This window comes from Rhizoctonia solani, chromosome 7 (genome assembly GCF_016906535.1).
Source record: "Rhizoctonia solani chromosome 7, complete sequence".
Lineage (NCBI taxonomy): Eukaryota > Fungi > Basidiomycota > Agaricomycetes > Cantharellales > Ceratobasidiaceae > Rhizoctonia > Rhizoctonia solani.
The window spans coordinates 2,022,245-2,050,063 of NC_057376.1; the positions used below are offsets into that span (position 1 = coordinate 2,022,245).

Sequence of the window (27,819 nt, forward strand, 5' to 3'; positions counted from 1 at the left end):
CAAGCATGCAAGAAGATACGCTTCGAAGGTGGGGAAAGAAGCCATAGCTAACGAAATTGATGTTTCTGAGCCTACATATGGGAAAATGCTGGCTTGCATCCCCACAAAAGAACTATATTTAATCATCAAATAACTGCAAGCCAACCGGGCCGGAGAGTTTGTACGGGGCGGAACTACGCCCGGCTTTGGAAACCCTGTGAAGTGCCATCGGCGGATTGGTTGGGGTCACGATGCCGACTATCCACTTGTATACCCGAGCATACGCCTTCCAATATAGCTCTGCTACGTCGACAACTGAGAGCCGTGTAATAAATCCACAAGTGGCGACTCATGGTCAGTGAGGAATTGTTTGGTATTCCACTAAGCTCGTGGGCCGATCCTAACTTTTGTTCACAGCGAGCGTATGCGCATTTATATCCCATATAACCAACGATCGCTCGTTGTCCTCTTCATTCCAAGGCTCAAATTTGATAGGGTTGCACTGTGGCAACTGGTGGAATTAACGAAATCTCATCAAGGCGGTATCGCTCAGTCAAACCTGTTTTGCCTTATCAATAGTTCCGGACGTGTAACCGGACATGAGAACGGATTGAATATTCACACTCGACTTAACCTACATCGCTGCGCGGTCATAGTTACCCATAGCCACCCTTTTCGACCATTTCATCGCAGATTCCGTGCGCCTCAAGTCGCGGATTGAATTGTAAAATTAGGTTACATATTGTGAACTAAGTAGTGACCCGGTTCAAAATGCTCCGTCCTGACCATTTTATTTCAAATATGTCTTCGCGCTGCAACAACTTGTTAGATCTCTCACAAAAGAGTGGTGTGAGATATGACTTACACGTAAGCCCAGAGGTTTTGTGGACTCATGTAGGTGTCTGCGGTATAAGGAACGCGGTATTGGGCACGCTCAACGTGGAACGCTGGTGGTAGAGTTAGCATTTGTCGGAGAATGGTTGTATCTCTCGATGGACCTACCCAGTGGTTGAGACTTATTTTGCCACGAATACGCGTAACGCCAATTCACGCGGTAATTCGAATTGATCAAAAGGTCAGGTGGGGCCAAGGAATCCTTAAATAGATCTAATGAGTAGAATATCTAAGCTCCCATGTGATTAAGGCTTACGTTCTTCAGTCCAGCAGTCTTGATTTCAGAATCTAAATCGGCCCATTCAAGAACTTGATTTCCAGCCATGCCATTGAAGTTCATGGCAGCGCCAGGCTAAGAAGTATCACTAATTAGTGTCAGTAGCCAAGAGTTGAAACGAAACGACTGACGTTGCCGCCAAACGTAGCAACCTTAATTCCAAGCCTTTCGTACGCGACACCAGTAAATAATGCACAGGTCGACGCACACTCTCCGTTTCCTACAATGATTATCTAAAACATGGCATGGGTTTACGTGATAAATAGAACTTCATCTGTCTTTGGTGGTTGCTAACCTTGGATGCCGGGAGGAATGGTTCGGCCGGAAGGTCAACGTCATACGGGGTGCCTAAAAGCGACCGTAAATACCCGGCCTAAGGAAGCAAAACCGATAAGCATACAAATATCGTAGAAACGTTTAGACACTGCATCCTTCGTAAGATTGATCGTGAAGTTTGCTATCACATTGGTTAGTTCCACTATTGCATATGCTTGATAATTAACTTACTGGGTGGTTCTATGTAGTTATAGTTGGCTGGCTGAGGGGTATTGTTTAGGAATGCCCATTCTTCATGTTACAACCTGGTTAGTTTTGTCAAAATCATCAAAGCAAATACCACTTACGATTGGGGCTGTAGGACATATAGTCGATCCCCTGTTCAATATACGATTCTACAATCTTCCTGGCAAGGGGCTGGGCGCGCACAGTCGATTCAAACCCACTGCACGGAATAAATCAACAATCTATGCGTATAAAAAACAATGGGTATTGCTTACGCGTAACCGAAATTGGTTCCGGCCAGTGCATTGATCAAGAATTCGCCTAAATGAAAGGGGTTGAACAGATGAGTTTTTGAGCGTGGAGGTTCCGGACATAGGGTTTACCAAGGCAGACATATCCTCCCCCGTTTCCAGTAGTATCGACGATCAGTTGCTGAACCTTAGCGGCTTTAAGCTTGGAGAGTGCTCTTAGTGTATCGTTTTGGAAACCGACGTAATCGCCACCAAATGACCCGACCATAAGCTAAAAAGGCCTCTTTAGCTAAATTGAATGAGCAAGCACACAATGGTTGAAACTGACCACGCCGGTTTTATCATCTACAAAAATGCGAAGGTTAAGTCAACCTAGAAGAGCCCGATTACCGGCCAACGTACCGGGAAGAACATAGGCCTTAATCACTCCGGTTCCATTAATTACGTCCGGCTGGGTGGGAAGATTGGGCTGAGGCAAGCCAACGCTCTTGGCCGGCGCGACACTAATCTCTGCCACAGGCCTCCTCTTCTTCCGCATCAATTCACGGCGTGCAAAAGAGCTCGCGGATGTTCTATTGTCAACACCATTTGTCTTGTTGTTGGCAGCACAGTTAGTTTGCCAGTACGAGGGACCATCGGTGAAGGGAGCGCCAAGGTAAGTAGCACGATATTCAAACTAGGCAATACAAAGGCAGTTCAATTACCGGGCTGAAGCGGATGTATGTTCGACTTACCTTGACAGTTTCTGTTTTAGTCGAGTTGGCAGGGATGAGACACAAAGTTAAGCTGTCCTTGTCTGGGAAGACAGGTCCACCAAAATCTCCCAGTCTTTGAGACCAGGTGCCATTAGAGATGCGATAATTGGTAAACACCGAGTTAACTCGGATGTTATGGTCAATATAATCGCCGGAGTAGGTGGTGGCGATTCCATTCACGTAGCTATTGAAAGTATTGTGAGTAAAGATTCGAGTGCGCCACGATATCAACGTACAGCCATGCCGAGACACCTTCGATGGTAAGGACCTATTGGAGAGAGTAATTATCGAGCACTTGGAATAAGAATCTACGACTTGCCTTGGCTCCCGCATACTTTTTCCAATTGAAGCCTTTCGCGTCGTAGTACGAAGTGTAGTTAGTCCCAATGAGAGAAATAAATTCCACGGTATTTGGAGCAATATAAATGTCTTGGGTTCCATTTTTCTCCAGAGCAACCAGAGGAGCCGGTAAAATATTCTATTATTCTTGTCAGAAAAGCAGGATAGGAGCGACATTCCCAAGCATACCTGGAAGGCGGCCCAGTAGCAGGAAGGCAACCAGACTTAGTCGCACGAACCAACAGTAAGCAGTTTTCTATCTGCTTTTGTGGGAGGGACTTACGGGTATGACCATCGTCGAGGTGGCTATGAGGTTTGAATGATGTTAAAACTGTTTATGTCTCTAGTCTAGTTTAGGAATGACTTACTTGATGACGTTATATATATCTCGATTAAAGTCGTAATCGGTCTAAAGAGGTGCTTAGAATCCGGTGATTATTTCACACTGAGCCGCCATACAGTATATTTTGTCGCCTTGATGCGAGCAAACTCAACATCAAGATTCGAAGTCGCCTCGGTGAATGGGGATGGAGTGTCCTTCTGCCAGTCCTCAAACGTAAAGAATGGTGTAACTGAAAGAAAAAACATGAATGATATGTCCTGAGTTTTTTCTGGGGCCCCTACCTTTAGTTACTACATCCAATACGTTTTTTGCCAAGGTAGCATTGTACGGGAAGGATCTACAGAGTCTAATGAGCTAAAATTTGACGCCAATATATTGTACACTTACTTCAAACAGGCCATGGCTGCCGAAGGAGCTACATACTGCTGTCCAGCAATAGCTGCGCAAGGATCTGCGGCTCTCTCAGTCACCTCGCCATTCACAGCAACGGCGGCACCCAATCCGATCAATAAACTCTTTGTGACCATGTCGCACAAAAACGAGGGTGGAAGGACTTGGTAAAAGTCCACTTCGACAAAGTATTATATACTGTATCGTGAGGGCGCCAAACTCTCGCGCAATACACGGTGGGCTAGATTGAAGCGCATGGTTTGACAAAGGAACTGGGACGGTCAGCGAGCGGCGGTATAGCATATTTGCCGGATGTGTCAAAACGTCGGAGGCGTAGGCCCTGTTATAGACTACCCTTTGGATGGGAACTATAATTATAGCATGGAACTCGAACTTGGAAATGAGAACCAAACTTTCCATGCTTCGAGACTGAGATCAATTCAGAATATAACACATACGTGGTCGTTTACGTCTCCGCCTATCGTTCTCTCCCGCGTGGCCGTTGGCTTCTATCGGAAGATTTTCGCCCAGGTGATTCTGACCTATTAATAAACCCATGAATACAAACTTTTTACATCCTCTTAATGTTTACATTGTATTGAATAGTCACATGAGTTAACTGAAGTGCAAACGAACTGGTCCACTGGTGAATGGTGGGTTATGTAGCCAAAGTAGTACCAAATGACAAATTATAAATGGAATAGACGTCATAGTCGCGTGACTTGGCTGATCGACACCCGTGGGCCGGGCGTGAGGGTGGGATAATCTGCATTCACACACAAGCGTGGTGGCCTTTGTGTATTAGCTGTATAAGATCTTTTGGACTGAACTATTAAATCCAGCAGGCATATGTCTAACTTATCTGGTTGGAAAATACAGCTCGAGGTTTGAAGCGCCTTGATTCGGTTTTCGGACCACATAACAAATTGAAGTAACGTATGATTTTGAATTTAATAACTATCACTTACAGCTTCACAACCTGCCGATTTGCTAGCCATGGACTTGAAAGGAAGCGGGGTCATGATCATAACCCGATACTGGTATACTCTGGGACGGATACCTTCCATGTACATTAGCGTGCAGATACCAACACATACACCAGTATAAGAAATGATTGAGACAATAAAACAGTTTGCTACTGAGCTGACCTAAGTGAGTAGAATTGAAGAGCGCAGTCACCAAAAAAATGCAAAGGGTACACACATTCACAATCTGGCCAGAGGATGTCTTCAGGAGACTGATTCGGCTGATGTCTCATCGAGCAGTCCCTGATACTCAGCCAAATTTGGGATAGTATTTTTGATCATGATGCTCGAGCATATGGCAGACAGTTTATTTTTGACTGCCGCCGCATTGACTTGACTATTACCGTCACTCAAATAAAATCTGCATGCAAAAGCTTTGAGGTCTCGGACTTGGTGCTTCTGAGCCAATATTTGAAATAAATCTACACGCACTTCAGAGTCAAGTACAACCAATGTATCCAACTGGGTATGTATGGCTGCAGTGAAATCTGAAGCTACCAAAGACGCTGACCAATTGTAACATTGGGATAGTACCAAAATCTTCATGGACGCTGGGAAGGGAAAGTGCTTGTAGAATTCAGGTAATCTACTAGTATAGAATCTTTCGATGTTTGACCATGCAAAGAATGCATTGATCTTGATACCGGGCCTTGGGCCAGCACGCAAAAACAAAGGCAAGAAGAACACGCATACATACAAGGGGGGGAGACGCGCATACAGCCCGGACCTGCAGACGGATGGGGGTGGGAGCCGGAGAGGCGTTACGCCGAACCGGGGTGCCACCGGGGCCGAGCCACCGAGCGAGCTGGGTGGGCGGCCAAACCGGGTCGTACGCGTGTAGAGAAGGCGCGGGCGGGTGGGACTTGCGGAAAAAAAGGAGAGAAGACGGACCGGATAAGCTCTGCTGCAAGCACGTTGTGCTTGCCAAACGTAGAATGGAAGAAACAGAACAAGAGGCGTAAGCGCTGAAACAATAAAATACACTAAACAGTGCGCAAACATGACAACTACTCAGCGGTATGGGCACACGCAACGGCCTGGTCGGCCCAGTATAAATTTTGCGTCCTCCACAAGCTCCGTCACAAAACTACAATTTGGCAGACTCTGTGCTCAGACAAAGATTGTGTTGGACGGAAAGGTCAAGAGGGCGGTCCTGAAGAGATTATGCAAAGGAGATCGCCTATTTGGTCAAAGCTATTAAACGTGTGGGAGCCCGCGCAAATACGCAGCACCTCAAGGTTGGGAAGTTGCACGTGCACCCCAGTTATTCCCCCTTTGTCCTGTTGGTGATTGGGAGTCCAAAGTACAGAACGCGCAATCCAGGACTGGAAACAAGGATTTTTATGAGAATTGATCACATGACAATAGGATACCAGTTGATATAATTGTCATAAGCTGGAATGTATCACGAACGGATTGGATTTTATCTAGAATAAGTGTCAGGATAGATGCAGTGGTTCCAGGTACCTACGCATACTATTGTATTCTGCGGAATTCACGAACTTCCGGTGTAGAAGTTGGATATATTACTCGAAATGGATTGCCGTGGGCCTGGCCAAAGTCAAAAGAAATTATGTTCATAAATGAAACCATATGGTAGTCTGGTCATATACACGAATTTTAATCCCCATTCCCTTCACAAGGAGTTATTTGAATTGATTAAGTTACACTGAAATTGAGCATAGGCAGGCGCGTGAACTGTGCTTCAATGAGCTTCTGAAGCATGGGATTGGGGGCTGGGAAAAGCGTAAGGCATATATGACACTTGTTTAGTCTACGGTCATACATCAGACAGATGCCTTCCGGTCCCTTGAAACCTCAATTCTTGAGCAGATTGAGGTTTCCCCATGTAAGCAGCAAGGGTAGCCTCTCTTTGACACAAGACCTGTGAGGTAGATAGGGGTGAACATGATTTTTGTTTCGTCATGTCGTCACTCTTCGACCTTGAGGCGAAAAAGGTCGGCACTATGACCAAGGTAGATAACGGGCTAAACGGATAGGTGGAAATACGTCAAATCGCATCATAACTGACTATTTCGTCGAGGAGTGGTTACTTTGACGTTTTAGTTCAGTAGAAGATATGCCGAAAGTAGACGTATAAGAACATCTCTGCATTTGTGGTGTGCCTGAGCTTTAGCAAGTTTTGATGAGCAAATATTTTGAGTGCGATTTACTTTATAGCTAGCTAAAGGTAAGTAACAATGTGAGCCGAACTTAGCGTGAATTATATTGGAGACAGCTGACTATTTGAATCAGCATGTTATCCTCTAATTTGTACATGCTCCGATTGTCTCAGGGCTAAAACGTACATGCTGATTGTAACTGGCTCTCCCGCGCTAAGGAAAAAGGCGAAACAATGTATCATCCAATAACATGAAGACGCTATACTCGGGACCGGGTTCGCCTGAAAGCTGAGTAACAGGTGAGGCCGGTCCTCGCGGCTTTTTATATACGCAGGGACTATATCCTTCTAATCAAAAGAAGCCATCCGCTCCAGCGAATCAACTTGACCCGCTTGGAATGGAAAGTAGCGCGCATACTTAGTACACCACATCTCATGTATTGGAGCGAGTGGGGCGTCGATCTAGAGACTTCTACGATCTTCGAGCCCAGGAGAACAGTCCCCAAAACTTTGCCACTTGCGTAGGCTCTTGCTCCAGCCGCGCAAAGTTTGCGTCCCTCTATGCCACCCACGCTAACCAGATACATCATGCGCCGGGTCAATATACGGATTCGGCCACGCATATCTGATTTTCGTAATATCATCCTAAATGAATTACACATCAATGTATTGCTAAATGCCAATCGATATAGTAAAGCATGCATGCGCGTCAAATCGACATTTCAAGGTAACGCTATCGTTCATCCAGGCAGTGCAGACGAGCTATGATTGAAGCCGCCCACGCCTAATGATCATGCCCACCTTCGAGATTATCGAACCCTAATCAGACATGTGTCCGAAAGCATGCTCTCGACTTGACCTAGGCACGACGTGGGAACGTGTGAGTGTTGTCGGTTAAACATGTGCAAATATTCATTTAAGTGCCCATGTTTCCTGGTGCCAAGCTTGGGTTACGGTCTTGGAGCTGGTAGGCTCGCTTGTCGGAACTTGGCGAATGCGATAAATGGTAATTCTATCTGGCTGAAAATACATAGAATGTAATTCACGAAGATTAAAAAGGGTAAGGAGTCGGACGCCCAAGCGAGGTCCAAGACCGTCCAGCACACACGTTCAAGATCGCCGCGGGTGGTAAATCAACGGAGCACACAAGCAACCTGCAGTCCTCGATCGTGTCGAGGTTAAATCCCAAACCTGTGCGAAGTGTCGCCATAGTTGGGCATGGCGAGCCCAGTCGCGGAGAAAATGGAAATGATGAATTGTAAGCTTATAGGCATCCACGCCGGCCAAGGAATCCTTCGAAGGGACGGGACAAAGCAAGAAATAGGAGGCCTCGAGGCCGAAATGAGGAGGGCACGTGACCATGGCACCAGATAGTCGGGTGGCGGCGTGGCCTGTTTATGTGATTACGGATTTTCCAAGAGCAAGTGTAAGACACTCTTGACGACGATCATGTCACCCCCGCCGCCTCAGATCCCGGCTGCGCTGCAGAACCTGTGCGGCCAAATACCGCTACCAGGCATCAAGCGCAGCAACACCACGAGCTCGAAGCATACGTATCAGAGCAAATCAAGCATGTCTTCCCGTCCGACGTTTACCACACAGACTTCCTACGACTCCCATAACAGCGAAAAGGTCGGATTTGACGATCCCATGGGTTATCCTCCCAAGGGAGGCTTCTTCAAGGCCACAAACATAGATGGTGTGATCAAGCTCACCGCCGTTGACGAGGAAGGCAAGGCGATTCGAACCCCGGAACTCGACTCAGGCTACCGGCGCACCGATACAACCGGCCGACTGAGTGAGCTCCGAAAGCTCATGCGCAACGAGAAAATCGATTACTAGTAGGCACATTGTTTGTCTGAAACACACATATGGCTCATTTCAGCATCTAGTATCATCCCCAGCGAGGACGCCCACCAGTCCGAATATGTGGCTGCCTCGGATAGGCGTAGAGAGTACATCTCTGGGTAAGCCACTCTATTTTCATCTGCTTCTTTCCCTCGCTGAGCAATCCGCAGCTTTACTGGCTCGGCGGGCACAGCCATTGTTTCCCTCAATAACGCCTACCTCTTCACCGATTCCCGCTACTACATCCAAGCCGAGCGTGAGATTGACCGCAACTGGTCGCTCTTCAAGGTTGGTTCCGGCGAAGTGAAGCCATGGAACGAATGGATCCTGGTAAGTAAAGCACATGCTCCAATACTACCTCTTCTGGCAACTAGCGCTTCTCCGCTTCCCCTTTCGGCCTCGACTCTCCGGTCACTCACTAACTCCTCCTGCTCCTCGTCTTAGAATCGCGCCCGAGGTGCCGCAATCGGCATCGACTCGCGCCTCATCGCCCACGACACTGCCACCGCCCTGACTTCGGCCCTCAAGCTCAGGGGAATGCGCATGGCCTACCCCCAGCGCAACCTCGTGGACCAAATCTGGAAAGACCGCCCAAGCAAAAGTTGTGCGCCCATTTACATCCACGACATGCGGTATGCAGGTGCGCCCATTCTCGTTCGGTTCATTTCGTGAGAATTGACCCCAATGATAGGCGAACATGCCGCGAGTAAACTCGATCGGCTTCGTATCTGGCTCAAAGAATACCCAGTTCCGGCCGCGGATCTCAAGTACTCGTCTCCCCCTCGTCCCAGCTCCCCAGCCAGAGACCGTCCAACATCCAAACCCCTTCCCGACCTTCCACCCCCATCACGTGCCCCCTCTCGTCAAAGTTCGATGCGGAAAGACTCGCTCTCGCGCCAAAACTCGACCAGTTCTGGTCCTCATCCCCCCACGCGCACGCCTTCCCGCTCCGGCATCTCGCGCAAAAACTCCACGTCTAGTCGGGAGAATTTCCACCGTGATCGTGGAGAGACAGCTGTTCGGCTGATCCCGCACTATTCGACATTTGTATCCAATTTGAGTTGCATTGCATGGTTGCTGAACTTGCGCGGTGGCGACGTAATGTGTAACCCTTTGTTCCATGCCTACCTCTGGGTTGGAGTGGACAAGGCGACGTTGTTTGTTGATGCCCGGAAATTGAGTGACGAGGTTAAACGGTACCTCCGAGAGCTAAAGATTAGCGTCAAAGAGGTATCGGATGTGTGGGGCTATCTGAGGAAGAGGGAGTTTGGAAGTGGCAAGGTGAGTCTCTTGACTTTGTTTCTGTCAAATCACATCTAACAGGCGGATGGCAGGTCATTATTCCGCCCAAAACCCCTTACGCCGTATCCCTCATGTTAACCTATTCCAATTACATGGTTGCCCCGAGCTGGGTCGAATCCAACAAAGCAATCAAGAATAAGGTTGAGATTGAAGGCTTCAGGAATGCATACTTGAGGGATGGTGTGGCAATGGTACGTCCATTTCCTCTTTTTTTTCTTTCTTTTTGACACTCATGGGATCGATAGACCAAATGGTTTGCCTGGCTTGAAGAGCAACTCCGCGCTGGAAATACCATCACCGAATGGGAGGCCGCAGAGATGTTAACCCAGTTCAGGAAGCAGGGCGAGCACTTCATGGGTTTGGCATACGAGAATATTTCGGCCACGGGTGCGAACGCAGGTGCGTGTTTTCATCCAGGGTCGGGCTTGATCCAGGGACCAAGCTCAAGGGATCCGGAGTTTAGGACAGAGGCTGATATATTCTTTGGATAGCTCTACCTCATTATTCGCCTACCAAGGGTCTTTCGAGTGCGATTGATGTTCAAACTCCATACTTGAATGATTCGGGAGGGCAGTACAAAGACGGAACTTGTGATACTACCAGGACTGGTACGGTCTCTTTTTTGGGCTTTTCTATCTTCACTCTAACTTGGGTTCTATAGTCCATTTTGGCCACCCTACGGACGAACAATGCGAAGCCTTCACTCGGGTCTTGAAAGGCCACATTGCCATCGATTCGGCTGTCTTCCCACAAGGCACCACCGGAAAACAGTTGGATGTCTTGGCGAGGCATGCGCTCTGGAAGGATGGCCTAAACTACCTCGTATGTCAACTTCTGCTCCACTAAAGAGCGAGTTACTGATGGTTCCTATGCTTTCTTTTCGATTTGATTCCCACGAATTGGTCAATCTACCACTGCGATTATCAACTTTTTGATATCATCGATGCTTTTGATTTTCATTGCTTAATTATTCGTCGCTGCTTCTGGGTGGGGGATCGCTGGTTGCGTCATACTGCGCGTCACTACACCTTGTGGTTGTGGTCGGATGATGCGTCATTCCTCGACTTACTACTCGGCTCTTGTTTTCGCGGGTTTCCCTTTGCCTTTGGTATGGTTTACTGGAACCATCTCCGTTGTGCTGCGGGATTATCCTATCTGTGCACGTGTCCTGGATTATAATTTTTGCTTCTGGATGGAATTATCTCCGACTGCGGGATTTCCTTGGGCCGCACCGAATCATTTCTGGATCACATGGTATCCATCCTTTGTTTCGCGAATCTGCCTGTCGCTCTACCTTCGTTGGAACCGCCTCCTCACCTCATCTGATCCTCACGAACGATGTTGCCCACCAAACAGCACGGCACTGGCCATGGCTTCGGCTCTTTCCTCTCTGTACACGAAGGTCCTCATGGGTTCGGCATTGACGTGCCCCTCGAGGTTGGCCATGTCATCACCAACGAGCCTGGTTTCTACAAGGAGGGATCGTTTGGTGTGAGAATTGAGAGTGCCTTGGTTGTTAGACGTGTAAGTATATGCGCTGGTATTCCTCCATGGGTTTTTATTGATTTTTGTTGAACTTAGGTCGAGACCAAGGGTCAATTTGGAGGTGATATTTGGCTCGGATTCGAGCGGTTCACCTGCGTTCCTATTCAGACAAGGATGGTCAAGATGGAGTTGCTGACCAAGGATGAAAGGAGGTGGCTCAAGGTTTGTTCTTATATGTTCCTCGCTCTTCATCTTGGCTAACGTGCATACTAGGAGCATAACCGAAAGTGCAAAGACCTGCTCGCACCCCTCTTAGAAGATGATGCCCGCGCGCTCAGATGGATTCGACGAGAATCGACGCGCACTAGTCCACAACAGACTTCTGCCGGTGTGACCATAGATTGGGACTAAATCTCTAGATTGTGCATACACGGATTCTCGGGATTCTCGATTCGTCTCTTCCCCATTCTGTTCGATTGTCCATGTTAATTTTCATATGTCCATACTTTTCTTTTTCTTGTTTATATGCCCTTTTGGTCCTGACCTCGTCAGCTGGCCGTTTCTGTGGTTTGGCTTGTCTATGCTTGATCTACGTATGACTTCGTGCGCTCTGTGACCCTTGTATCGCCACGTCTCGTCTGCATTCTGTACTTTGTTTTATTTTTTGATTCCTTTTTTCGATGCCTCCTTTCTGTTCGGAGGTTTATACTATCATATAACCTATCGATCGAGGAATTATTAATTTATCAATTTTGGACTGTAACCTTTGTGCGCACTGAGTAAGAAGTTGGGGGATCTAGACCTCGATTGCGCCCGTTCGCGAATTGTCTATCAATTGTTCAGAGATACGAACTTCGACGCACTTTGAGAAATTCAGTCCGGCGAAAAGAAGCCACCGTAGGCTGATACAGGCTCAATTGTATGTTTGTTTATAGAAGTCCAAGCCAGCAAGGTGCGATGCACGTCATACAATTTCACATCAAGGACGAGGTATATAGAGTTGAACCGATGTCAGTTCTTCAGTACTCTTATTCTTTCCGCACCCCCCGCAGCGCGATGTATTTTATCATTCTTTTTGCTACAGTCGTTCAAGTTCTCGCACACGATGCACCAGTCCAAATCGACTCTCTTCCCATCTCTGCCAATTTCAAACCTTTGAAAGGGGGATCGACACTCGTTGATCGAGATAGGGCGAGGTTCCGGTCCTTGTTCACGAGGCACGAGAAGAGGGCTCAGAGTGTTGGATTGAAAAATACGGCCGTAAGCCAGCTTGCTCTTTCTATTGAATGTGATGTCAAAGAATTGGCTCCAGGTGCACTACACGTTGAACGTTGGTTTTGGGTCGCCACCTACCTATTGTGAGTTATTGATATCACGTTACTAGCATGTGGCAGATCTTCATTGACTCGTGGGTGATAGATGAGTTGTTGATTGATACTGGAAGCGCGTATACTTGGGTGAGTCAGAGAACGTACAAGGACGTCCTACAAAAGACCTCACGTGCTGATCGTGACCGTGAGGGTAGATTGGCGCAGCGAAAAAGTACTTTGAGACCAAGACGTCGATCAGACAGACGAATCAATCGTTTTATGCTGCGTAGGTGAACTTGGGTAGGTCAATGAGCTTGCTGACTCATATATTCGCAGGTACGGAAGTGGATCAGCAGTGGGAGCTCATTGTAAGTCACAATTAGTAAAGCTAGAGAGTAAAACGCCAAACACATTCATAGACAAAGACCAGGTTACACTCTCCCCGTCATTGGTTATCTCAAACAAATCCTTCGGAGTAGCATCTTCTACAGATGGGGTGGACGGGAGCTTCGATGGCATCCTGTGAGTACTTCCTGTTGCTCACCATACGTATACAACTAATCCCGTTGCGGTTAGTGGACTTGGGCCCACTGGACTTGGAAAAAATGTTGTGACACCCAACAATGGAAAACCAGTGCCCACCATCATGGATGCTCTCCTTGCGCAAAAGAAAATTGAGCATAATATGTTTGGGATCTCATTCACTCCTACCAAGTACGTGTCTTCTTTCGAAGTATTCAAGGTACTCACGAGATGATACAAAGGTCTCGGGGTACCATCGATGGAGAGCTTACTTTTGGAGGCTACAACGCGCAGAAACTTACGGGCAAGCTGAATTGGGTACGTATTACGAAGAAGGAGCCATGGAATCAGTGAGTTTGATTTGTGAATGGTGAGCATGCAATTTATTTACGTGATTGTATAGGTATTGGGGCTTCGAACAGAGCATCAAGGCATGTATTCAACTCCTGATCATCCAATTTCTGTGCATAATTTGACCCATTCATAGTATGGAAATCAGACCCTTCAATCGTCTTCAACAGGAGTTGTTGACACGGGTTCGTCGAACCAACGCACTCTATTTTCTTAAATATTCAATCACTTATAATAAAAACCAGGCACGACTCTAATATACATTACTCCCAAAGCATTCAAGGTTTACTCCGAATCTCTACCAGGGAGCAAGATTGACCAGTCAACCAAATTACTTGAGATCCCTAAAGACAGTGTAGGAAAGATGAAATCGTTGTTTTTCGTCATAAACGGGGTAACGCTTTGATCCCGTATTACGAAACAATGCTCACGGGAGAATTTAGATTCCGTATGAATTCACACCGAATGCTCAACTCTGGCCACGTACTCTCAATACTGCGTTGGGAGGGAAAGCGGATGCTTACTATAGCGTGATTAGCCCTCTGAGTGATTTTGAAGCTGATACAGGGTCAAGCTTCATTAATGGATATGCATTTTTGTAAGTTTTATCCACAGTCTTACGTAGTGCTCAAAGTTGTAACTGATGAAGGACTTTAGGGAGAGATTTTATAGTGCTGTGAGTTAAAGTCGTAAGCGAATCAAGCACGCATATAATCATCATGATTCCCTCAGTATGATGCATCCAAATCAATGATTGGATTTGCTACTACCTCTTCAACTACTGCCGAGATCAATTGAATACTACTTACTTGGCATTTATCTCTTGAACGAGGTAATCCCAGGTACATTATATACAATAAATTGCGTTACATATTCGTCATTTTGTTCATTTTTTTTTGTTTAGTGCTTCTAAGCACGCTGTCGACCCGGAAGATTACATACTCAGAATCAGGACCAGTCGATTGGCGTACGGAGTATAAACCTATTGGTAGACCTTTACAGTGAGCTACGGTACTCTAGAGCTCGAAGCTTCTGCATTGGTATCAGTTTTTCTATATATCGCGCACCGAGTTGATCTTACGCGCCATATGCATGGAAGACAAGTCACGGAACCAGCTATAGGCCCGGAGATTCAATGGAGTGTTTCAGACCTGCCTTGTATCTCGTTGAGAGCCGTCTGCAAGCTCCTTCTTGCCAGTACAGTACTCCAACCGGAATCAATTCTCGGTCTTTGCTAAGATCTTCCGGTTTTCCGAGCACGTGGACATCACTGTAATTGTCTTTGGGTTTCAATAAACTCGAGTCGACCCAGAGTTGTGTGTCATATAAGAAACATTGTAATGGACTGATTCGATCTTCGGACGTAAAGAGATTGGCTTGAACTCCGGGGGGGGGGGTGTTTATCGGAAGTGCCAAAGCATTCATAACATGTACGGTGTGACTCGGAGCCGGCTGCGAGTCACAGTGCGGACTTATTCATTAGGGTCGTCGCGCGTACTTGCCTTTGTATCGTCGATGGTACGTGACCACATCAGTTGAGACCTCGACCTCTACCACCACGGTTGGTCGCTCCCCCTTGTTGTCCTTTTTCCCTCCCACCCCACTTCTTCACAACCAGGATGGATAGCCACCCGACCTGCGAGCCTCCCTCGCGCCTCGGTGCCCCTGTCTTCCCCACCGGGGTCGCGTCAGCGACCCCGGCGGTCCCCCTCTCCGTACCGTATTCCATCCTTGTTCACGCCCGTACGTTGTATTTACCACACACACCCTTACATAACATTCACCTATAGTACACACCATTGCTAGTCCACACACTACACGCACCGATGACACAGATTAGAATTAAGTTACAGTTTTATATCAAAAGTACGATGTAGCATGAAGGGCAAGGTTACCGAACACGGCTGGGTCGTGATCGGTAAATCTTTCACTTATTTGCAGACTATATGAACGATTTGGGAGGCGGATTTGTCAAGGCCTAGCACAGAGAAAAAGTCTAGCAAACCGGCTACACCAAGGAGTAGCATTGCTTGTGGGTATGCCCATAGGAATTTTGAGTCTGCTTCACAAGTGCTGGTCAGTCACTGCGCTCGCCATAAATACTGGTGTGTTTTTTCAAGATTTTATTTGTGAGACCTCTATATGATTTTGAAAACTCTTCAAATGAACTCATAACATCTGTATCATAGTTCCGGGTGTCCGAGGGCAAACGCTTTGAGTCACCTATGAAATCTGTATCTGGAATAGAGTAATTGTTGACCATAATCTCGAGAGCGCCAAAGGCTGCAGAAATCCCTTTCCGGCCGGGTCCTTTGTTCCTGAGGCCGGTCGATAAATTGGCGTAATATCTCTGCTCAATCCGCTTGACTCGACTCTTGCCTCTACAGACTCATTCACAAATGTACTCCGAAATTTCGCATTGGAGTCATTGTCAAGGGACTTGTATTTAAGTCCACCCGGCTGGTCGACTCCTTGACCTATTTGGTTAGTCTGATTAGTTGTTTGATCGACCCGAATTCTTCTACATATATTTATTCCACTAGTTTGGTGGGTGTGACCGGTCTGGGAATCAGTTAACAATATTTTGGTCGCTTTAAGAAGCATCTCCCTCCATTCTTACTGGGTTTGACCTGCGCGCCCGATCATGCTATACCAGGTAGATAAACCTGCGACACCTTCAACTGAAACCCCACTATCCTCCTGGCTACGGGAAGCTATACTTGAACGTTTTGCGAAGAAGCCTCCGGAGACGCAGAATAGCGACTTATCTCAGACTCGCTGTTGGGCGCCCTTGGTCCACCCCCGCTACTTCGAAGCCGAGAGGATTTCCCAGCCCCCACCGATCTGGGCCTCGTGGCCGACACGGACGAGCGAGTGGAGGATAAGTGTAGTGTTCATACCCTTTATCATGGCGGACAAAAAATAGTGATTTCCGAATATGAGCCCGTAGTCACCTACCTTTGATTCTTGTGCTTCTGAGGAATATCAATATTACTAACTGTTTACAAGAGTTACTACTACCAAAGATTTCATTGTCACACTGAGTAACCGAGCGCATCGCACTAAATCTCTCGCCTTCAGTTGCAAAACCTGGTCGTAGATAGGTGTGTTACTAGAAATTCATAAACTGACATTTTCGAATTCCGCGTAAAAACTAGTGGGATCTGGTCTTTGGCGTAGAGCCCATCAAAAACCAGAGTACCGACACCCTGGGAGTGCAGAAATGAGCTACATCTCACGCAGGCAACTTATTCCGTAACGAGTTGTTCTAGTCCCGGCTCAGTGGAATAAAACATATTGTCATTCGTGGCGTTGAATCATTGCTACTAAGCCTCATTGGGTTCAAACGTCGTGGGGTATTTACAGGTTTGCGAGACTTCACAAATATAGATGGTTAGGGAACTCTTTCAGGTATCGTTGTGGAGTACTGCGAAATCTTCTTTACCATATGCATGCTGTTGAATACGGCGTTTATTTCTCTTCTAGATATACATAGACTTCACTAAAACCCACACTCGTGGGTGTCAGCTTCATCTATGCATTGCATCAGGTTCTGTAGGTCCCTCAGAGCCCCTGGCGAGAGTTTAACGGGAGGATCCGAATCTATTCATCCAAGCTAACAACATGAGAAATGTGGTGTATACAAGGGCTAGAAACCCAATGTGCAAACTCAGGTGAAACCCGGGTAAATACGAGGGCCAGGAATAACATAAGTAGTCTGGGTTTGTGCAGCGGTGCTGTAAATCTACGCATCGTTGAATTATTATAGATTCACAAACCCCGGGACTGGGATAGGGTTGTCACTTACATCAATTGTCACGCCCGGGTCGGATGCCTTCCATGCACCCGGAATCTTGACAAGATAATCACTCGTGGGAACAGTAGATCCTCCTCCGGTGACTTGCAGCTGAGCGCACTCGGGGTAGAATTGTGGGGTGTTGGCCTGATGCAGGGCAAGTGTCTCCCAACGAATAAGATAGTAGCCAGCCTTGAGGTTAGATGGGATCTTCGTGCTCCAAGAGAGATTCTTCATAAGAAGGCCGTTGGCCCATTGGCCCTTACCGACAGTGCCACTGATGAGGCCCTGTTCGCCGATTTTAAACTAAGTGTGTCTCTTTGCATTAGCTCAACACTAGTCATTTTATGAGGAGTGCTTACCCAAGAGACGCTTGCAGAACTAACCCCGGTGCACCCGCTCGAGGGGCATGCAGCGAGGTAGCTGAAAAGAACAAATGAGTATTAGCTTGCAAAATCCTGTCCATTACTTACACTGTGTAGGGACCTTCTGCGTGCGTCCACTGGGTGTAATAGGACGTAATATTAGTACCAGCTATGTTAATGATCGGACTCAGTATCAAAATAGTGCACAGCACGCATACATACCAGCGATGGTCAGAGTTTGTTGACTGGGGCCCGACTCGCCGTTGTTATTGCAATGAATAGTTGAAGCAGTCGGGCTAAGAATGGGGTCAAAGCTTGAGTATGGTCGACCAGCCGTCACCTGCCCACTGGGCGAGTTATATGGTTGCCATCTGTACGAACAGTTGGTCAAGCCTCTCGTAGTAGTAAAACCAAGATGACTCACCCCTGGTACTTGGTACCTCCAATGCCAATACTGACTACACCCCCGTGGGCAACAATCGACCCGACCTGTGCTAATAGAACCGCGAGTGCAGAGAGCTTGTACATGGCTACCTGGAGATTTAGTACCGAATGTTATGAATCTGCTCCGTCTTATAACGTGATTTTATACCACTCAGAAAATGTTAGATGCGATATTTTAGCGGAATATAGCCAAGGCCCTTGTGGTGTGCTACAATTCTTCCATAGTCCGAAGATGATAGCTGCCTTCAATTGGTTTAGTCCTATTAGCTATGTTCCCTAAGAAGTTGATCGAATTTAGTTACCTTTAGTCAACTGACTAGATAGGAAGTAAGACACTCTCCGAGTCGCCTAGGCCGGATCAAAATCGGGAATTAGGTCATCTTTTGGCACCGACGTAGCGGCGGACGAGTACACGGTTTTGCAACGCTTACACTGGGAGCCGGACCGCGTAACTTTGTAACCATCAGAACCTGTCTTTCTCGAAGTTTTTCACGAAAACTTGAATAGGAGAGCATCGCACGCAATCGTCAATTATGATGTAGGCCCAAACGGTAAATTTTATAATAATATAATATATATACCTAGCAATACATTGTATAATATTTGAGACTAAGCCGTAGGACCTCTTAGCTCTCAGGGTCGCCCATGTATGCTTGCACGCGTACATGGAATAGTCCGCCGGCGCCGCCACAGCAACGAGTGCAACACGGCAGCTGATAAAACGCCCGACCCGCATTAGTGGGCTCGGACATGACCGAGATTCACAAGCCAAGTGGTCCATCCACACTCAAAATCGTGGAAATGGGGATGGTGGGTGGGAAGAAACGGACACCGAGCGCGTTGCTCGACTCGCCTGTCGGGTCGATGGCGGCGACGTGATCTCGTAGGCGCCGGCCTCACCTCATAGTTGTCTACAATTTCTTTTTGCGGCAAACCGTGTAGTACGTATTTAACAGGCATAAATTTTGTTTAGAGACGTAAAAAATAGGCCATCAGCTAAATAAATTTCGATTAGATGTGCATACATTCCAATAACAATACATAAGCCTGAGATAGACAATTGAGGAAGATACTGGGTACACTCGCGACTCAGGAGCGGTGTGTTTCATCTGAGTATACACATAAGAGCTTTAAACCTACAAATGGAGCTTATTGCAAATCGATTGACGGCCATATTGGCTTATGTCGATTGTTACGCTCAGATTGAGGTCCCCCATGAGTCTGGAGTCTTGATCAGATATCTGCTCATTAGGAGATCACCATCTGAGCCATTCAATTGTAGCTGTGCACTTTCTAGTACAGCCCAGGCGTACGAGGTTGATGTGTATGAGAGTCTCTACCAATTGATAGGAGTACCTCGCTACCTCGATACGAGGCAGAACTTTGGTGGCACAGACGGCTTACTGGCCCAAGAGTTTTCGTTGGCTGTACTACTGAGCAAGGCAGGCTGTCATAGAGTGCTTCATGAATGATATACCCAAGAAACACCCGAAGAATCAACGCCCGCGCAACCCGATGAAGGACATAAGGCCAAATAGTCCTAAATATCGTCTTGGGTTAATAACGGTCGGAAACATAGTTGAATTCGCATAGTAGCTAATGTTTGGTTTTCCCCGCCCACTCGTGATCGTTGACAAAAGACAAGCATACAAACTTCGCGCACCTTTAACGTTACATCAACATTCTGAGTTTGAAGAAGAGTATTGATTCTTCCGAAGTCAAGTTATGGGCAAAACCCAAAGGTACCAATCATCAAAGTGAAAAATTAAATTGATTCAAACAAGAAGGGCAGAAACGACGTCACTTATCTCAAAGCTTTTGCCGGTGAGACTTCGCGGCGGATTTGATGCGAGATCATTCCGAAGAGGCAATTTTGAGAATCTAGCGTAAGTATAAAATGATTACCAACTGCGATAGAAACTCCGCGGAGACCTCGCCGAGGAAGTGAAGAACTAACTATGGTGCAATTGGGTCGCAGGTGGTGCATGGAAGTCAGGATAAGGTTACTGTCGTGGCACACGCGCACCCGGTACTCACCGAATGCGTAACAAACACATACAATCAGCTCGAATGAACAATGGCTACCTATCATAATGCCCCGATTCACAACCTTAGGTGATATTCCAAGCACAAATTACTGTATAGCACGCAATTTTGCATCAAATGTGCCTCTTGGCTATTGATCGAAACCGCGAACCGACGAGTGTTCGGAACACATTTGAGATCCGGATTCGCGTTCGACATGCTTCTTCTGGCTTCCTCCCTCGGGAATACATACAAACTCACAAATAAAAACTCATCATCTGATGTTCAGGCTTCAGACCATCTCCCGACTACTATCCAGCCAGCCACCCGACCCACGTATCTTTAACATGTCCGCTCAAACGTTGTTCTTCAAGTCTTCCCAATTCGCCGTTGTCGGCGCATCCAAGGACCAAACTAAATTTGGAACCAAGGTAAGTTTTGATATTATACCTCGTGGGAGGCAGCGTCATTCAGCCACGTTTGATAGATACTGAAATGGTACCAAAATCGCGACCTTACGGTTACCCCTGTGCACCCGGTACGCTACTCTAGTTTAACTAAAATTATATACGAATTGATTCTTTGGATAACAGAAAGAAGATGAGCTTGAAGGGGTCAAGACAGTCAAGAACCTTGCTGGGCTGAAGTCACCCACGGCCACATCTGTCAGCATCGTTACTCCTCCTAAGGTACTTAAATGCTTGTGACACACTCCTCAATATGTCTCAAAGATTTACCGTAGGTAACTCTCGCCGTTCTCAAAGAAGGGAAAGAGCTTGGTGTTCCCGCATTCTGGATACAGCCCGGTGCGGAGGATGATGCCGTCCGTGCCTTTGTGACCAAGGAAGGACTAACTGAGAAGGTTGTGATTGGTGGCCCCTGTGTGTTGGTTAATGGAGACGGGATCCGCCAGAGCTTGCTATAATTATTTTTCTCTATTAACTATATTATGATAAATAATTTGATTTGATCTGGTAACTTGATGGAATCATGACTTCGCGAATACACCCTTCCCTTTAGCATAATCCTCTTCGAGCTGCATACTCAAAGCTTCGGTCCTCCTTAGTCCGATATCCCATCCTATCGATCCTTCTTCTGGAAGAGGTTCCCCACTACCGCTCGCTTTGATACGCTCGCTTTCGCTAATTTCGCTCATTGCGGCAGAGGAGGGAGAGGCGATGGCCGCAGCCGTAAATGCTAAGAGTTTGCGGCTCAGATTAGAGTGATACATATTCAGGTAACAAACGCACCATCGATCGATTCATCAATTTTCCCCAGTGCTCGCAAAGCCTTACCCAAACGGATCCACGCTTTGGTATTATCTGGTTCTTTGCTCACAACAGCAGCTGCATCTGCTAATGCCATACCCCAGCTGAGATTTCAATTAGTATCTCAATCTAGGTGTATGCATTATTCGCGCACCATTTATCTTGCAACGCCGCTTGAGCTCGATTATTCCTGTAGACTAAGTTGGTGGGATCCAGTCTCAAAGCTTCACTGTAGCACAAAATAGCATCTCCGGCGCGCGAGTCTTTCAAGAAATTATTACCCTATACGAATACAAATACATATCAAGGCACTGTTGGTCGGGGCAGGTGGCTCTTGACTCCACGTACCATCGCCTTCCAGCCGTCCGCCACCTCTTTCCTAACAATTTCCACATCTTTCCCTAACCTTGAAGAATGACTATTAATATGTTTCTCTGCCCTTTCGCGCTCGGCGAGTTCTACTTCGGAATCAGGCGGTAAATTAGAGGCTAGTGATTGGGCGTTCTTAGTTTGGGCAACGAGGAAGGCAGTATCGTCCGAAGTAAAGCTTTTGTGTTTCTTGATTGCGTGTTCGAGGCTCCTGGATACGTAAATTAGATATACGGCTTGACAAACCATGTTAGCAGAACGCACCTTGGGTCAGCGCCTCTAACCATATCTACTTGTTTACCGTTTTTGAGAAAAATGAAAGTAGGCATAGCCGAGATCTTATAGTGCTAAATTATACTCTTCAGTAGCTATTTTCGACAGGATGAGGTGCTTAGCTTACCCTGGCGACATCTTGAGCCGCATCGACGTCGCACTTCAAGAAGTGGACTTGAGGGTTTATCTTGGCCAAATGCTCATAGCGAGGCGCAATTTGGTGGCAAGGACCACACCTACCGTATGAGTTAGTTGAGCCTGGTATGAAACACTGTTTGTAAAACCATTCTTCTTCTGACTCACCAAGTAGCATGAAAGTCAATTACCTTGAAGCAAGGGAAGATCAGTTCCTACGCTTGGAGCTCGACGATCCAAGAAGACTTACTACGAGTTGAGACTTTGCGCCTTCGAGAACGGTGGAGAGGCTATTCAGAGAAGATACGTGTACGATGCTCATGATTCAAAATTGGAAGAGTGGTCGTAGAGTAGAAATTGAGCAGAGGCGATAAGATCGTGGTTGAGTTAAAATACATTGCGCCATGGCTGTGATCAAGGGAGTTATATATCCATTATGGGATTGGTTCGAGTAGGTTCCAGGCGGATCTCAAGCCCATTAAGACCGCTGATGAGTGATGAGTTTCAGTAGCGAATGGAATGAGTAAGGAGATTGGTGACGGTATTAGGTAAGCATATGGAAAGCGCCCGGTGCTGGTTCCCCAGTCCCTATTGTGCTTTGTTCTGTTGTTTGGCCCCACCTTCAACCCCTGCCTTAGTTTTGAACCGACTTCAACTGAGGTAGATTAATGTTCGAGTACTTTTATGGCATCGTTATTCTGACGGCGCGATCAATACCAACCAATTCACAACAGCACCGGACCCAACGCTACTGCCATGCACTAACGCAAAAATGCCTTGTCCTATATCCCGCAAGCCTAAGGCCCACTTTATGCAATAATCCAGTGCATGAATTTGTCCACCAATCCCCCCAATCCCCCAAACCTACAGACTTCAAAATTTGTGCTATAGCTGGAGCTTATCTCTTATGTTTAAGTATTCTACGTCGAAAGCGAAAAACAATTAAACCTTGGAAACAAATCCAGTTTATTCCCCAAAAATCCGAATCTAAATGCACGCTCTATCCGCTTACTTCTTCCTATTTCAACCGAAGCACTTCACGAATCACGGTGAATTCCAAGATAGCTTATCACATGAGCCTCTTGATACTATACTCAGTAAATATTGCCGAGGTCGTCCTTTTTGCCAAGAGTTCTATTCTAGATATTGTAGGCCTCGAACTGAATAAGTAGAGCTCTAGAGTCGAAGGCCATCCAAGGTTCACCGCTCTTCTGAACCCCAGGTATCGACTTGTCTCTTCAGATGCCACCCCTGTATAACGAGAAACAGGATGTTGAGCGTTCCAGCTCTGATATTAAAAAGGACCCAGAGCATCATGTGCACGTAACCGCAACGGCCGTTGACGATGCGTTGCGACAAACCATGGACCAAGCACCTAGTGAACCGCTCACGGCTGAAGCTGCATTGAAATTGAGGAGGAAGATTGATAAGCATCTTTTGCCGTTGATGATGATATGTAAGTCATTGCACCAGTATCTTGAAGGCGATCCATTAACGAAAGCCCTTGTAGTGTATTGGGTACAGTTTATGGACAAGACAACGCTTGGCAACAGTGCGATTTTGGGGATTCGGACTGACACACATCTGGACGCAAACCAGTAGGTTCAGAATGCTGCCCTTCTTCAAAGTTATCTTACTCATGGTATTTCAGATAGTAAGACTTTGGCAGACCAAGCTGTGAAATTATGTTCCGTCTCATTTATTCATGATTTAGTAACTGGCTGGGAACCATATTCTATATCGCATATCTTGTCTTCGAACACCCGTGTGTTTTCGCCTAACCCTACTATATGATGCTCAAACTGACTCGGCTTCTTAGACAAAATTTAGCTCTTCAGCGATTCCCAGTTGGAAAATGGATGTCCATAAACATAACTGTTGGGGAATTGCTCTCACCCTTCATGCGGCGTGCAAAAGCTTTGGCGGGCTAATGGCATGTCGAATTATTCTTGGTGTATGCGAGGGTTCAATAACGGCCGGATTCATGATCACGACTAGCATGTTTTACACTCGTGCGGAGCAGAGTCTCCGAGTAGGGTATTGGTGTGAGTCCAATTATAGATATAGAGCTCGGACTGGTTCTAACAGCGGTGTAAAGTTTTGATGAATGGTACTGCGCAGATTGTTTCGGGATTTCTCTCATTTGGAGTGCTTCATATTGAAACACACGGTTTCGCTCCATGGCAATGGTTCTTCATTATTACAGGGGTCATAACTCTGGGTACCGCCGCCGCATACTTCATGTGGTTTCCAGATTCGCCGGCCACCGCCTGGTTCCTCACCCCGAAGAGCGTGCGATGGCAATCGAGAGAATCAAGGTGAATCAGACAGGGGTAGAGAACAAAGTTTGGAAAAAAGACCAGTGAGTAGAAATTGCTTTTGTGGTTATTTTTGTCTCCTTATTGTTGTATATGTCCGCAAACAGGTTCGTAGAAGCGTTGACAGACTACAAGACCTGGTTGTTTGCTCTGTTCTCGTGCCTCGGAACCATTCCAAATTCCTTAACAAATCAACGAAGGTACCTTTCCCACATTCGGATCGTCGTAGTTTCTAATATTTTTTAAAGCATAATTATAAACTCGTTTGGTTTTTCAACTCTTCAAACGACACTCTTGGCGTGCGTGGACGGCGTCGTCGAGAGTGAGCCGCTCATTCCGTCCTCTTGCATTCAAACCTGACCAAGTGATAGTAATAACAATCTACACCGGAGTCCTGCTGGCTTCAAAGTGGAAAGACGGGCGCGGATATGTGGCTGCTCTGTACTTTGTGCCAAACATATTGGGTTCGGTCCTGATGAATAGTACGAGCCCTTGCACCTTCTTTCTTTCATCGTTCATTAATAACATTCCATAGCACTACCATGGTCAAACCAAATTGGTCTCCTATTCTCATTGTGGATCACTGGGGTCGGAACTACCGGGTTCGTACTTTCACTAGGATGGTTGACAGCTGTCGTCGCGGGGCATACAAAGAGGATCACGTAGGTCTCATACTGCTCGAGGTCAGAAGGGCAAAGCTCATCAATGGATCGGGATAGCGTTCAGGCCATTATGCTGTCCGCATATTGTGTGGGGAATCTCGTAGGTCCGCAGATGTGGCAGGAAAAGTATAAGCCTAGGTGCGTCCAAGAGTGACTATATGCGTCTATTCAGAAATTTATTCGAATTCAGGAACCGGATACCATGGGCTGGTGTGTTCGCTTCTAGCTTATCATCATTCGTACTAACCAAGATCCATAGTAATTACAATATGCTATGTCCTCTGCCCTATCACTCTTCTGAGCCTACGCTTCCTTCTCGCGCGAGAAAACCAAAGACGAGATGCCGAGCCCAACGAGGACGACATGGGCGAGGTCTATATTGAAGAAGTTCTTGTAGATGGAACGAAAATCGAACGAAGGGTCGACAAGGTGCGTTTTATTTTCGTCACTCGACGGAAACGAGCTGATAATAAGGCAGGCTTTCCTCGACCTGACGGATATTCAAAATCGGGAGTTCAGATATGTCCTTTGAATCATGTGAACGATTGTAAGTTCCATGAAATACACGAATGAAAAATTAGTTCCGTTTCATCTCGATCCTGCGGCTGTTCATTTCGATCGCTCTGTGAAACCGGACCTCAGCCACCGACCTAATTTACGTCATGCCACTCACATGACTTTGTTTTGCCTTACAAATTTACACAACTTACGCACACAAGACAAAAGATACAACACAAAAACGGGGGTTAATATAAATCAGGAGAGAAAAATGACAGAGAAAAGAGAGGGAAAAAAGGGAAAGCATATTCGGATAACTTGAACCACCAGAGTGAAAAAAAAAGGAGAATTGCCAGTCCGTTGCTATTATACAGATAGAGGGACTAGCAACATGGTGTAATTCGTTCAATAGAGGACGTACGAGAAAGAAGATGTATTTAACTATCGACTTTCATAGGTTCTGCTCCACCGTTTGCCTGGACACCGTTTGCGGCTGGTTCGGGTTCGGCCGGTGCGTCCTTGTCCGATGCCTTTGAGCTCTTTGGTTTTCCACCATTGGTCGAATTGGTCCCCTTGCCCGAACTCGAAGCTACTTTCTCCTTGGTGTTGTTATTTGCCGAGGGCGATCCGTCTTCAGAAGTGGTGATAAGTTGTTGCCATTTGGCTACTAATGCTTGGGCCCGTTGACGGAAGTGATACTGCTCGTCCGCGGGGATGGTAGTCAACTGGATGATTTTACGCATCACTTTGCCGATTTTAGAATACTACAATACCGAGAGTTAGCGAATGCGGTCCTCATGAATTGTCCAACATACCGAGAGATACTCGACGGTCATCTTGTCGTAGCTCTCCACCGTCTTGAACACCGTGTCCAGACCAGCCATTTCCTAAGACAAGAGAATGAGCCCAGCTTTTCCCAAGACAAGAGAATCAAACGTACATCGGGCTGGGGTGAAGTCTTGGTCAAAAACGCCCGTTGGAGCTTATGCCTCCACTCCTTGACCTTGGCCGCCTCGGGATCGTTGGCCATCGCCGCATCGTCGCCCTCGTCGTCTGCACCAGCGTTCCCAGCAGCCGAGGGCTGGGGAGCCACACTCTCCTTCTTGGCCCTCTTTGCCGGGCGCTCCTTCTCGACCTTGCTCGACGTGGGTTTCTCCGCCCTAGACGCCTTGTCCTCCTCGTCCTCACTCTCAATCTGCTCCGCACTCTTCTTGGTCTTTCGCTTGCCCTTGGCTCGCCCGACCTTGCTCTCCTTCTTTTCTGACGCCGCGGCCGTGTCCCGCTTACGTTTCTTGGGTTGACCTCGTCCTCGTCCTCGTCGTCCTCATTGTCCAGCTCGTCCACGTCGTCATTGACGCTGATCCCGGCTGCCTCATTGGCCCTCTCCCGCTCCGCCAGTGCGTCTTTTTCTTTCCGCCATTCGTGCGGGTCGTTGGCGATCTTGTATCCCTCGAGCAGGTCGCCCTTGCGCTTCGACGGCTCGGCTAGGTAGGCTTGTATTTCGTGAGGGAGGAGGCGCGAAACGTCTTTGGTCGGGAGCCAGGCACTATACGTAATTCGTGCGTCGTAATTCAGGACATGGACTCGGTATACGGAGCAAAACTCACTGGTCACCGACGGGGAAGAACCGCACGCAGTAAAACGTCACTTTTTTAGATACCGGTCGCTCCGACTTGACTTTGCTCGGAGCCTCATTGGGATCAATAATCTATAATAAAAATAAAAACATAAACCCAATGTAAATTTGTTTGTTTATCTGGGTACATACCTCGCCCGGCCACGGTGGGTATCCCTTGACTTTTCCAATCACAACGTTGCCCACCTCGTACTTGACCTCGCTGTCCTTTTTGTCCTGTGCCATGGTTTGATCCGCGGTGCGGTGCGATGGAAATGATGTTGTTTGGATGTGGGTGGTGGTGGGAGGGAAAGAGCAAAGGCGGAAACGTGATCAACTCGGTCGGCGCTTATCTCC

The 27,819-nt window shown here is 47.1% G+C and overlaps 8 protein-coding genes across 8 annotated transcripts; 4 read left to right on the forward strand and 4 right to left on the reverse strand.

Moving 5' to 3' along the window:
• Positions 1 to 769: 769 nt before the first annotated feature.
• On the reverse strand, positions 770 to 3,866 carry RhiXN_06812 (peptidase family S41 protein; the record flags this gene model as incomplete). Its single annotated transcript, XM_043326628.1, has 20 exons — positions 770 to 791; positions 845 to 926; positions 982 to 1,075; positions 1,130 to 1,225; positions 1,282 to 1,383; positions 1,446 to 1,498; positions 1,551 to 1,607; positions 1,658 to 1,717; positions 1,774 to 1,871; positions 1,927 to 1,972; positions 2,035 to 2,173; positions 2,231 to 2,247; positions 2,305 to 2,578; positions 2,637 to 2,841; positions 2,894 to 2,925; positions 3,236 to 3,302; positions 3,365 to 3,405; positions 3,456 to 3,568; positions 3,621 to 3,676; positions 3,727 to 3,866. 20 exons carry the CDS (start codon positions 3,864 to 3,866, stop codon positions 770 to 772), a joined length of 1,794 nt encoding a protein of 597 aa, XP_043182060.1.
• A 4,459-nt stretch (positions 3,867 to 8,325) lies between these two features.
• RhiXN_06813 (Metallopeptidase family M24) lies at positions 8,326 to 14,492 on the forward strand (the record flags this gene model as incomplete). The annotated part of the gene is made up of 26 exons (XM_043326629.1): positions 8,326 to 8,717; positions 8,769 to 8,843; positions 8,895 to 9,054; positions 9,169 to 9,364; positions 9,416 to 10,005; positions 10,059 to 10,217; positions 10,272 to 10,425; positions 10,518 to 10,634; positions 10,688 to 10,848; positions 11,383 to 11,550; positions 11,608 to 11,733; positions 11,785 to 11,899; positions 12,596 to 12,771; positions 12,824 to 12,869; positions 12,931 to 12,968; positions 13,037 to 13,107; positions 13,158 to 13,189; positions 13,241 to 13,343; positions 13,398 to 13,535; positions 13,586 to 13,693; positions 13,766 to 13,778; positions 13,831 to 13,879; positions 13,940 to 14,088; positions 14,138 to 14,292; positions 14,352 to 14,370; positions 14,427 to 14,492. 26 exons carry the CDS (start codon positions 8,326 to 8,328, stop codon positions 14,490 to 14,492), a joined length of 3,576 nt encoding a protein of 1,191 aa, XP_043182061.1.
• A 2,872-nt stretch (positions 14,493 to 17,364) lies between these two features.
• Positions 17,365 to 18,383, reverse strand: RhiXN_06814 (glycoside hydrolase family 61 protein; the record flags this gene model as incomplete). The annotated part of the gene is made up of 6 exons (XM_043326630.1): positions 17,365 to 17,439; positions 17,503 to 17,796; positions 17,853 to 17,913; positions 17,964 to 18,024; positions 18,078 to 18,226; positions 18,280 to 18,383. The coding sequence occupies 6 exons, from the start codon at positions 18,381 to 18,383 to the stop codon at positions 17,365 to 17,367; spliced, it is 744 nt and encodes a 247-aa protein (XP_043182062.1).
• A 2,288-nt stretch (positions 18,384 to 20,671) lies between these two features.
• RhiXN_06815 (succinyl-CoA synthetase alpha subunit) lies at positions 20,672 to 21,249 on the forward strand (the record flags this gene model as incomplete). Its single annotated transcript, XM_043326631.1, has 4 exons — positions 20,672 to 20,755; positions 20,812 to 20,862; positions 20,918 to 21,013; positions 21,067 to 21,249. 4 exons carry the CDS (start codon positions 20,672 to 20,674, stop codon positions 21,247 to 21,249), a joined length of 414 nt encoding a protein of 137 aa, XP_043182063.1.
• Positions 21,250 to 21,312: 63 nt separating this feature from the next.
• On the reverse strand, positions 21,313 to 22,691 carry RhiXN_06816 (thioredoxin; the record flags this gene model as incomplete). The annotated part of the gene is made up of 8 exons (XM_043326632.1): positions 21,313 to 21,521; positions 21,575 to 21,696; positions 21,747 to 21,874; positions 21,941 to 22,172; positions 22,226 to 22,308; positions 22,362 to 22,470; positions 22,538 to 22,560; positions 22,620 to 22,691. The coding sequence occupies 8 exons, from the start codon at positions 22,689 to 22,691 to the stop codon at positions 21,313 to 21,315; spliced, it is 978 nt and encodes a 325-aa protein (XP_043182064.1).
• A 920-nt stretch (positions 22,692 to 23,611) lies between these two features.
• RhiXN_06817 (major facilitator superfamily transporter) lies at positions 23,612 to 23,971 on the forward strand (the record flags this gene model as incomplete). Its single annotated transcript, XM_043326633.1, has 2 exons — positions 23,612 to 23,825; positions 23,880 to 23,971. The coding sequence occupies 2 exons, from the start codon at positions 23,612 to 23,614 to the stop codon at positions 23,969 to 23,971; spliced, it is 306 nt and encodes a 101-aa protein (XP_043182065.1).
• Positions 23,972 to 24,549: 578 nt separating this feature from the next.
• On the forward strand, positions 24,550 to 25,881 carry RhiXN_06818 (uncharacterized protein; the record flags this gene model as incomplete). Its single annotated transcript, XM_043326634.1, has 9 exons — positions 24,550 to 24,731; positions 24,803 to 24,887; positions 24,936 to 25,009; positions 25,059 to 25,169; positions 25,223 to 25,349; positions 25,414 to 25,487; positions 25,540 to 25,559; positions 25,609 to 25,778; positions 25,828 to 25,881. The coding sequence occupies 9 exons, from the start codon at positions 24,550 to 24,552 to the stop codon at positions 25,879 to 25,881; spliced, it is 897 nt and encodes a 298-aa protein (XP_043182066.1).
• Positions 25,882 to 26,284: 403 nt separating this feature from the next.
• RhiXN_06819 (PWWP domain protein) lies at positions 26,285 to 27,708 on the reverse strand (the record flags this gene model as incomplete). Its single annotated transcript, XM_043326635.1, has 6 exons — positions 26,285 to 26,611; positions 26,663 to 26,734; positions 26,788 to 27,090; positions 27,135 to 27,393; positions 27,455 to 27,555; positions 27,616 to 27,708. 6 exons carry the CDS (start codon positions 27,706 to 27,708, stop codon positions 26,285 to 26,287), a joined length of 1,155 nt encoding a protein of 384 aa, XP_043182067.1.
• Between the last annotated feature and the right edge of the window lie 111 nt (positions 27,709 to 27,819).